The following is an 11,155-nucleotide window of genomic DNA, read 5'->3' as shown; positions in this document are numbered from 1 at the left end:
TTTCATACCAATGGTATGACTTTTCTGGAGTCCCTCTTCTGATTCTTGAACTCTGGGGCTGGCAGCTTGCAAAAGGGGAAGCAGACTCAAGCGCTGCACGGGCAGGTTTACCAAAGGTCTCTAATGGGTATTTTCTTGTTCTTAGCCCTGCCCCTGAATTGTCAGACGGCGGGCGTCTGCCTCTGAAGTTAGCAGTGATTTCCTTTAGAGCCTGGCCTTATCTCCGGCTGCACGTTGCCTGTTGGTGACTAATAACACAATAACATTGTCTGGGGCTGGAATAAAGTTGGAGCTGTTTACCCCCACTCTATAGGGGTTCAATATAAAAAGGCGGCGGAGAGCTGTCCAAGTCAGACGCGCTTCTACAGCGGCGCTGGGGCGAGCGCGCAGAGGGTCCTCGGTCCGGTCGGCGCCGCTGTCCCCGCGTGCGTCCGCAGACCGCTCCCAGCTGTCCCCCGCACGCCACCGCCGCGTGCGTCCGCAGACCTCTCCCACTGCCGGCCCTGCTGGCAGAAAACTTCTTTTTTTCTCTCCGTTAAAGAGCACTTAGGCTGAAGGCTCACTTCGAGATCTGAATAACCAGAAGCGCCTTGAGAGACCCGAAGCTATTATTATTTTTCTTCGTCTTCTTTTGGGTTCAGTTGGCAGGGGAGGACTTTGATTCCCCCCGCCACACACTTTTTTTTTTTTTTTTCCCAGAATGGATTATTTCCCCATGATTTTCTCTCTGCTGTTTGTGGCTTTCCAAGGAGCTCCAGAAGCAGGTAGGCACGGGGACTTGGAAACCTCTGAACGTTAATGTCTTCTTGTCCACCTTAGTGTTTTTCTTGCTTCTGTTTTCCCCTTCTTTTATGACTGCAGCTTAGATAGCAAGTGTCTGGGAATTATTGCTCAAAGCTACTTAAGTTTTCTAGTGGGGAAAAATAATTCCTCTATTGAAAACAATTGCTCCTATAGCATTAAAATAACTTATTGTTATAAGTATATAGTGTATTTCCTTGGCTTTTAAAAATATAACTCAAGAAAAGTAAAGACAAGATATAATTTGGCCAAATGTGTATTTGCAACATATGTGTTCGCACAGGTGATAGGACATATAAGGACTTATATATCTTATTTAAGTACTGTTTTAATAGTGTGTGAATGTGTAAAATATTTAAACATTTCAGCTTGAAGCCAAGGAATTTTATTCAAGTCATTCAAGCAGTATATGAGCAGTAAAATCACCTGCAGAACAGTCTGTTGAATAACCCTCGGGTGGTTTCAGGGTGAAGCAGATGTTTTCTTTAAAATTTGTCATTATTGACTTTAGGCTTCTTCTGGCAGGTTTTTGGCACCCAAAACAGTGTGAGGTCTATTTTCAGTTTTATTCACCTGTTGTGGGAGGGAAACTAAGATAAATCTTGGCTGCCTGAGGATTTAGATAGTACATGTATATCTGCCCATTTCCCCCCTCTTAGGGTCAATGCCCTTTTTTGTGTGTGGCTTTTCATGACCCTGACTAAAGAGAAAAGATGTCAAGGGAATGAAAATCCTGGAATGTGTCTGATCATTTGAAATGTACAAAATTGGGCAGATAAGCCTCATGGCTAACTTGTCAGTAAGAAGAGGCCATGCTGCAGCGGGGAAGGGGGAGGTGGCGAGTCCCCCACACGCCATCCTCCTCCGGGGATCCTGAATTCAAAATCCACAGAACCTTAATTAGGTCCCGGAGCTGCTGCTCAGTCTCACCCTAGGTCAGTACTTTCTATGGAGTTTACCATGTGTGATGAGTATTGTAGAGCTGGTTTCTCTTCTTTCTCTCTAATCATCCCCCCAAAGCTCTTGAACCTCAGCTAATTTCAAGGACTATGTATCACCTGGGCTACTCCCTGCCCTCCACCAGGTGTGAAATGGTGGGTACTCCCCTAAACTGCAGGGGGCAGTGGCTCCGAACCTAGGAAGAGGCAGGTGATTTATGTAGCTTTAGAGCTTTGGTCATCAGCCCACTTTACGCCACTGTCCTACGAAATTGGGCTGTCCTACTAAATTCCATGCAGAAGCCACCCCAGATTTCTAACAGGCAGCATGTCCACGCATTTCTCTGGGGGCTGGTCAGTCAGTCCCCTTTTCAGGTGGCTGTTCCTGCTGCACGTGTAATCTCCTTGAAAGTGGATAAGCCAGTGGGGGGTAAAGGTGAAGTCATGTTAAGGAGGGAAAAGATAAAGAGCCCTTTTTGCTCTGTGTTTCTTGTTGAAGGCGGGCTGCAGGCTTCATGGGCTTTTATCTGCTCCGCTAGATCCCAGGGGACATGCCCTGCTGACCTGCTCTTTCTCTCCCCAGCAGTCTTGGGCGCGGAGCTCAGCACAGGCTTGGACAGTGGAGGGGAGAAGTCTGCTGCCAGTGCACCCTGGCGGGCCCGCCGTTCCAAACGGTGCTCCTGCTCTTCCCTGATGGATAAAGAGTGCGTCTACTTCTGCCACCTCGACATCATCTGGGTCAACACCCCCGAGTGAGTCTCTAGAGGGCGTCGTCACTCTAGCTATTCCTTACCTCTGGCTTCTCCAGAGACTGGAGCCCGGGGATGCTCATTGCTTTGGAGCGGGGGTGGGGGTGGGGGGGTTAGTGGGGAGGCTCCTGGTTTGGATTCTGAAGGTAGCACTTCTGATGACATGAAGGTGCCTCGGGGGTGGGGGTGCAGAGAGTGCCCCCCCCACCCCATTCCTGAAAATACCAGGCAGGGTGGTTCTTTGAAACACAGGGGAGGGTCTTCTGAGTCCCCGTGGCTCAAAGACTCAGGACAGGAGAGATGGAAAATGCTGATGGCAAGCAGGACTCTGTCACATATTTCTGAGGGGGGATTTTTTTTGGTGGGATCTGCTTGGGTTTAGGGAATAAACTGCCGAGGTCGGACATGGGTTAGTCTAACCCATCCTACTCCTGCTAGGCAGAAGGGATTGTAAAGAGTGATAATCAGTCCCTTCATTTTACTTATAGAAAAGCACAAACCCAAACTGTGGACATCACTTGTCAAGAATGAGTCCAGGGGCAGAGCCAGACCTGGCACAAGGGTGTGTGACTCCTCTGTACTCTCCCCTTAGAAAAGCCCATTTCAAGACAGCAATAGAAACATGGTCTACAGATTTCTCTTCTGCTTCCAGAGCCGGAGGAAAGCAGGTTCTCCCCCTCCTTCACCCTGAAAACTGGCTCACCCATCAGACACAGTTGTAAACAAAAACACGGGACACAGTGTCCCGTACCGGGTGGCCAATTATGGTGAGGGATGCCCAAAATCCAAACAAAATCAAATCAAACAAAAACCACAGTGAGCCTAATACTTAAAAGGTGATGCTACCAAGGTGAGGACTTTAGTCCTTTTAGGTGAGGCTCAGAAGGGACACTTTGGAATTTACCGGGGAGCCTTCTGGCGAAGAGTCCTTCTATTAGTCACCAGCTGCAGGAGATGTGCGAAGCTGGGGGTGAACCATGCGTGCCGTAATAGATCTTACCCGACACCCCCCCCCCAACACTCAGGAGGCACTTTTGGCATTATCATATGACTTAAATTGAAAATAGATTTTCAAAATCATGTGAGTCATGGTTTTGCATCGAAGTCCCTCCCCCGCAGTAGCTGTTAAGTAGATGGAAAGTCAGAAAAGGAAGAAAATAGGAAACAGACACCAAAGCAGAGATGTCATAATCTTGGACAAAAACCAAAGCTGCTTGTGTGGAGAAGAGACTGAAATTTTTTAAGAATCCAAATGGAATTTCATTGAGTTAGAAAACTGGTTTTCTCCTGGCGAGGGTATACACACTAAGGGCCATTGATGGGCACGTAGAATGCATCATTTCAAAGACTATTAATTATGCTAATATCTTTTGTTCATCTTTTTTGATAATAGGCACATTGTTCCATATGGACTTGGAAGCCCTTCTAGGTCCAAGCGATCCTTAAAGGATTTATTTGCCACAAAGGCAACAGACCACAGGAAGAGATGCCAATGTGCTAGCCAAAAAGACAAGAAGTGCTGGACTTTTTGCCAAGCGGGAAAAGAACTCAGGTGAGGTAGAAACCCTTTTGCTTTCAGTCAGTTTTATGGCCTCCTGATCTTCCTGCCATGATGTTGCCTTTTTGTTTAAGAGAAATTAACAGAGATTTTGTGAGAGCTGAAGATACCATTGCTGAAAAGTTTTGTCCTATCTGTATTTTAACAGGGACCAAGAAAGTATGGAGAAGGGCTGGAATGACCATAAGAAAGGAAAAGACTGTTCTGAGTTTGGAGAAAAGTGTATTCATCAGCAGCTGGTGGCAGGAAGAAAAATAAGAAGGTAAGAGACTCCCAAGGACAGCTAGCCCCAGTCACCAGTGCTAATGGGTTGCTCCCCCAGGTACTCTCACCTTGATGGAAGAAAGGCTGAGAAGAAAAGAACAAAGATCTTCATAGTCAATAGATTAGAAAGAGCAAAGGAATCCCTCTCAAATATTTTTGAATGCAGACCTTTGCCTACTATACACTTGGATGATCTTAAGCATGTGCCACTCAGTCTAAAGTTAGATTTTCCCAAGATACATCTACAGACAACTTTGTCATTTGGTCATATCTAGTCCTTGCTTTTCCAAGTCAATGCATTTGCCACTTTCCTTGAGAAATTAACAATCCTTTCCGGGAAAGGAGTTTTGATGTTTATTTTATATTACTTCATTTTATTTTTAAATCAAAGTGTCATGTATGATCAAGTTCTTCAAAAAGTAGCAGTTACTCCAATGGCCAAAGGGAAAAATAAAGTCATTAGGTAGGTGAGCATTAGAACATGCTGTTTGGGGGGGTTTATTTATTTTTTAAAAATAGGGAAGTGCATTTGCTAGAGAGCCCATGTCATTCTGAAAAGCTCTCATCTCTTCTAGTCGGTCGTGAGCTGGGGCCGAGAAGGGACGCACATTAGTCCACGCTCGGGGGTTGTGATGGGCAGCTCTAGAGGGATGACCCTTCCAAATCCAAAACCTCTTGGAATTCACAAGAGGAAATCTGCACTCGGAGCTGTCATGTGTTCTACATTTCCCTCTCCTGGTCCATGGAAAGTTTTCCTAGAAATCCAGTGGCAAGGAGTTCTGTGATCAAAGTGTGTTGAGCCGCAGTGACATTTGCATTGTTTACTGCTGATGGGTGGGACATCCTCAGCTATCTGGGATGTCTCGTTGGCCATTGTTGTTTCCATATTTATAATGTCAGGCCCCCGATGCTCCCTCCAGATCATCAGGTTCCATAAGCTACAATTCCTTAACTGACTTGGAAATTATTATTATTTTTCTATTCGTTTTTATTGTATCAACGATTAAATCACTATTACAGTTCAGTTTCTTTTTCCTGCCAAAAGAAAACATTAAACCTGCAAAAAACATAGATTTATATTTTTTAATTGCCATACACCATTTACTTTGGGCCTACCTGTACTCCTCATCTCTTTTTGTTCCTTTCCCACCAAGTCACCCTTAATTGCTTTTGTGATTAAGAAGACATCCATGGCTATTTGAGACCTACATGGAGGTAGTTTATGTATAGAATCCCGTGGTGGTAGCTGCGATGGGGCAACAGAAGAAAAGAGAATATCTCTAGTTTACCTTAAAATTGTACTTTAAAATTGCATTGAATGCCCAATTCCCTTTAGATATGACCATAGCTCCTCTCCCCTTCCCCCCATGCCCAGCATAAAGGTGGGGAGGGGCTGCATTTTCACTTGAGTTTAACCAAGAGTAGCATACTGTTGAGGTCAGTGGGGAAAGTTCAGGAACCAGACTTAGATTTGTTTGTGCCGGATTCTAATTTTAGATGCCTGCCTCTTTTGCCTAGAAATTTTTTTTTTTTTAATGACGTTTGTTTTCTCTTGTCTTGTTTTAATAGGTTGGACACCATCAGCAACCGCATCAAAACAGCTTTTCGTGTCGCAAAGCTGAAAGCGGAGCTCTACAGAGAGAAGCAAGTGACCCACAACCGAACACACTGATGGCAGGTCCCCGGGGCCTGTGGCTGGCCCGCCCGCAAGCCTTCCCCTCCGTGGAGGGAACCCTGTGGCTGATTCTGCACTCTCTCCCCACGGCTGGGATCAGAGCAAAAGCATCCTCCCTGCTTTGACCATTTCTTGTTCCAGACTGGCAATGGACCAGTGCCCTCGCTCTAAACATTACAGTGAAGGTTAAGGAGTCCCCCAACCCATCTTCATTTGCTTCCATCAGTGATAACCGCTTTCATCTCTCCTCGTTTGGGGTGACAGTGGACCACTCAGAAAGCAGAGAGACACACAGTGACTTGTGAATTAGGGTGTCATCCTCCAGAGGGAGGACAGGAGATTCCATACATGGTGGAATTCCTGAAGAGGGTCCGAAGGGAGTGTTTGTGTCTCACTCAGGCGCCTGGCACATTTCAGGGAGAAACTCCAAAGTCCACGCAAAGATTTTCTAAGGAATGCGCAAATTGAAAACACACTCGAAGGACACTCAAGTAAAAAAAAAAAAAAAAGAAAAAGACTTTTTTTTGCTTTTTAAATTCACAAAATGCAAAACTAAAAGAAACTGTTACTACTGTAAATCGGGATGGGTTTGATGAATCTGAGTCTACCTCACCTCTATTGCACTCTGGTAGAAGTACTTTCCCACCGTTAATTATCATCCCCCTCCCCTGCCTCCCAGCTCGGCCCCCTCCTGCCATCCCCTCCCCCGGAACCCCCATAGTCAATCTTGGCCTCATAGATGTCTGGTCTACCATGTCAGTAGTAGATGTAACATTTTCATAGTAATCTACTAACTCTGATTCATAAGAAAAAAGACCCTTGAATCAGAAGGTTCCCTTACCTTGATCCTTAGAAACAAAATGGTTTAGGGTTGTTTCTGAAAGATGTTGCAAAGTAAACATTTGGTTATGCTTTAAAGCAGTAAAATTATTTTCCTTTATGTAACTGGCCAATGGAAGAGGTTGGATTAAATTTTGATGTACTTATTTTTTTATAGATATTTATATTCAAAACAATTTATTCCTTATATTTACCATGTTAAATATACGTTTGGGCAGGCCATATTGGTCTATGTATTTTTTTAAAAATGTATTTCTGAATGAAATTGAGAAAATGCTTTGTTTTGCCTGTCAAGGTAACGACTTTAGAAAATAAATATTTTTCCCCTACTGTACTGATTTCGAATCATTTCTGAAATTCCCAAGAAGTGGGCCAAAGTGCTAAGAATCATGAAGGGAAATGATTAAAGTTGTTTTTTTGGGTGGCAATAAGAAGGAAAATAGTCTTGGCTAACCACAAAAGAACTTGATCTGGATCTTAAAAGTTGCCCTTAGATTATATTAAGGTAAAAAAACAAAACAAAAACCCAGCTTTAATACCTCCATCGTTCCCTGGATAGCAGCCTTCTGCTTCCTCTTCTCCTCAAAAACTCTCCAGGGGCTTGCTTCATCCATTAACTTCGCTTAGGCTATGAGACAGGATCCCACAGTTAAAGCGGATGGGGTGGTGAGAGGTGCTTTCTCCTAATCAGCGGGCTGAAGGAAGCAGTGGCAAGATGACTCCCCAAAACGTACCTAATTATACACAGTTCCACACCAGAAAAATGCTTGGAGGAAACAGCCGGTTCAGAGCAAGTAAGCCCCCCTTCCCTAGCTTTTTAAATTTATTTATGGTTGTTGTTTTTTTTTTTCTTTTTGGCTCAGATTTAGACTTTTGTTTATTAAGGAACACTAAGTGCTTTTGCTGTTCTGTGGGAGCCCAGGACTGCACACAGGCCAGTGGTGGTGGAGATACCGAATGCTGGGTCTGGGGCACAGGCATTGTGCTGCATCCTCCTCTCCACTTTGCCTTGCTGGTCTTGCCAAACCATCCGGGAGACTGGTGTTTCGAATGGTTGTTACCAACAGAAGCCCAGAAGAGCTTGATGAGCTCTTAAGACTCTTCCCCTTCCTTTCCTAATAGGAAAGAATGCCTAGAATTCAACAAATATTAGCTCATGATGATCACTGTTGTCCAACAATTACACAACTAAGGGACATTGAATACCAGCCTTCAGGTGAGTGTAGTCAGTGTCCCAGGTAGAGTTTCTAGATAGATATTGACATTGTTTTTTATCTTCCGTTCTTTCTCTCTCTCTTTTTTTTTTTTTTAAGGCACAGTCTAATATCTAAAAGCGTGGTTTCTGGAAGTCCATTTAGAGTAGATTTCTCTCTTTGCACTTAAGGCCAGGCAGAGCTTTGATCTCAGGACTCTGAGGACCAGATAGTGCTTGATCTAGCAAACTGTTTGTAGGTGTGTGATTCTTAAGGGAATTGTGATGTTTTGTCCACAATGACCAGGGGCTTGGTTTGAACTTGGCCACTGTTTAATCCTGAGCGATCGGTACCCCCAAAGTTTTCCCATCAGTTAAATGAGGGAGTGGGGAATTTCTCTAGTAGCTCCAAGAAAGAGCATGTGATGTCATGAAGCATGAAGGAGTCGAGATGGCATGAGAGAGTGAAGGTCTGAGCTTGGAGGATGTGGGTCTGTTACCTTTAAGAGGGAGTTGGAATGGGAAGAAGCCACCGAGTACAAGAACAACACAGTGAGCAAAGGATTTTCTTTTTCTTTTTTTCTATTATTTGGGCTTCAAATCCTCTTCCTCCATGCTTCCTGCTTCAGTAGCTGGCAAGAAAAGCAAGAAGTGTGAAGGAGCTTTCCCAGGGCAGGAGGGTCAGTAGTAAAATTAAGCTGGAAGGTTTAGAGGAAATGAATATTTTTCAAGTATGTAGAGGAAAGATTCGATATTATTTAAGGCTCATGTTGGCTTGAGGGGTGAAGTGGTTGAATGGTCTGCCACATTTCCTGCTGTTTTTCTTTCCAGTAAAAGTGTGGTTTCTGAAAGTCCACTTAGGACAGATTTCTGTCTTCGCATTAGAGGCCAGGCGGAGCTTTGATCTCAGGACTCCGAGGATCGGAGGATCCTGGGTGGGGAGTAGTGATCTTTGGTGGAGGGAGAGGAGCCCACTAAAGGGTACTGAATTTTTCTCCCCATGGAATGGCTTCTTTTGTGATGGAAACCATCGGCTTTAATCCTGTCTGTGCTTCCTGAAATAGGGTATTATACAAAGTAGAGTTCTCACAACTTGGCTAGAGCCCTTTCAGGAAGACTCCTACTGACAGTGAGAAAGAGAAATCTTTTGTCTTTCCAGGCAAAAGAGCCAGCATTCAGAGAGGGATAAGACCTACCTAAGATCACACAGCAAGCTGTGGATTCTCTGGACCCTGAACCCTTGAGCACAGATGTTTTACCCAGAGGCATCTGGAGGTCAGTGGAAACTGATGCCCAAGTAAACCTTAACAGAGGGTTCTGGATGGTAAAGGCAAAGTCAGTCTTCATAAAAGCTTTACCTTCCAGCCTCATGGGTGATGGTTGGTGGGTCCATCCTTACAGTATGTAAGGGAAGAGAAAAGAAATATAAGGAGACATACAAGTTCCATGGCTTCGTGAAGTGAATTTCTATAGGATGAAATAGAATATAACAGGGAACTTGCATTTACCATTATTTTTTTAGTGTTCAATTACTAAATAATCCTTAGATAATATGAGTGAAGAGGAATTTTTTTGCTTCGTTCTCTTACTCTATAGTAATACTCAAGTATAGTAATCCTCAAAGATGCTTTATTTTATTTCTTTTTCTAACATCCTGAAAATGCTTATTTTCAAGCCCAATTTCTCCACGTGTAAAATACTGTTTTCAAGCCCATATTCTCAATGGAATTCCTTCCACCTTGGCTTTTGCTCCTTTTTGCACCCCTCACAATTCCTGGGATCCTGGGTCTGGGGCTCAGGATGTATCTACTGCAAGTGAACATTGCTGTTCTCAGAATCTTATGATCTAACAGCGACCTCTCATGTTTGTAGAGAACTGGACTTCCCGTAGCGTTCTCCCTTTTGTCATTGATCCCTCACCCCAACAATCTTTTCAGGATATTGGGGCCATATTTTTATACCTGTTTGAGAGCTGAGGACACAATTATAGTGAATGAGTGAGTGACTTGTCCAGACTCCTCCATCAGGCAAATAGCAATACTAGATCTCAAGACCCTTGACTCTTTCTCCTAAAACTGCCCCAGAGCCCAGGGCATAGCGCTGTTCCTGACTCTTGGACAAATGTGGATTATTCCCATCTCTCCAGTGAGCTCTGAGTGGAATTAACTTTTTATTACTCTCTTAGGAATATTAATGTTCTATGTGTGCCCCTGCACCCTAGTCCAGAGCATTTTCATTGCATAATATTTGTTTACTACAACAACCTGCGCCAATGCATGGCTGGTAGAGAAATCATGACAATTTATGGTGCCTGTTTCCAAGCCTGGTACCATGGAATGCTTCACTGACAACTACTGGCTGTAGGTCCAACGCATGAAAGAAATTGTGATAAATGTGATGGCAGAGGCCATATCATTTCTCCAGAATAATCAGAGAAAGATCTAGGGCTAGTGCCAATGGACAATGAAAACAGAAGGGCCTAGACCTTGGGGACACTGACTGACGGAAATGATGGGTCCCAAGCATGACAGGCAGCTCATAGCTCTGAGAGGCATCACGTTGGGGATCTGACATGCAGACTTGCTGGTTCAGAGGGTTTTTTTGTGTTCCTGCATCTTATTTCTTCACTTTCATATTCTGAGTCATCCCGGGCCTCCACCCTAAACTGCTGTGGAATTATCTAGGGTGAAATTTGCAATATTAAGCTACCTTTGGCATGGCATGGGCACTGACCAACTGGAACAGACAGGGACAGAACAGTGGGAGCAGGTCTCTGGTGGCCCCCAGCTAGGCCAGATGTGACACCTCCAGGTGTTGGATTGTGGGGAAGTCCAGTAGTCTGGGGAAGGAGTGGGAAGCCAGGGTGGAATTTTTAGGCTTCTTGCTATAGCTATTTACCAACAGGATGGAAATATTGCAATATTTTAAAAACAAAAATGGTCTCACTGGTACACACCTCTGTGCATGGCAGACTTGGAAGTATCAAAACTCTTTTCCACTTGGTAAATTACCCTCTCTACAGCTTCACTGAGTGGGATCCCATTGTCTCCATGCCCACTGAAGTCAGTGCTGTATCTTTCTGTCCACACATCTCTGTCGTCCTGCTGCACTGTCGTCCCGCCGTGTTGTTTTTCTCAC

General features: G+C 44.4%; 1 protein-coding gene across 2 annotated transcripts; it reads left to right on the top strand.

Annotated features, from left to right (window-relative positions):
* Positions 1-318: 318 nt before the first annotated feature.
* EDN1 (endothelin 1) lies at positions 319-7,159 on the top strand. Of its 2 annotated transcripts, none has more exons than XM_045866368.3 (5): positions 319-764; positions 2,326-2,491; positions 3,882-4,040; positions 4,195-4,308; positions 5,880-7,159. In XM_045866368.3, exons 1-5 carry the CDS (start codon positions 701-703, stop codon positions 5,980-5,982), a joined length of 606 nt encoding a protein of 201 aa, XP_045722324.1. In that variant the 5' UTR covers positions 319-700; the 3' UTR covers positions 5,983-7,159. The 2 variants fall into 2 exon arrangements, with proteins under 2 accessions (XP_045722324.1, XP_045722323.1); XM_045866367.3 differs by having other exon boundaries at positions 323-764; positions 2,323-2,491.
* Positions 7,160-11,155: the final 3,996 nt, after the last annotated feature.

This window comes from Mirounga angustirostris, unplaced genomic scaffold (genome assembly GCF_029215605.1).
Source record: "Mirounga angustirostris isolate CCGP_5_RB_7025 unplaced genomic scaffold, mMirAng1.0.hap1 SCAF_8, whole genome shotgun sequence".
NCBI classification, from domain to species: domain Eukaryota; kingdom Metazoa; phylum Chordata; class Mammalia; order Carnivora; family Phocidae; genus Mirounga; species Mirounga angustirostris.
The sequence above is the reverse complement of the archived record's forward strand: the minus strand, read 5'-3'. Positions and strand labels throughout refer to the sequence as shown.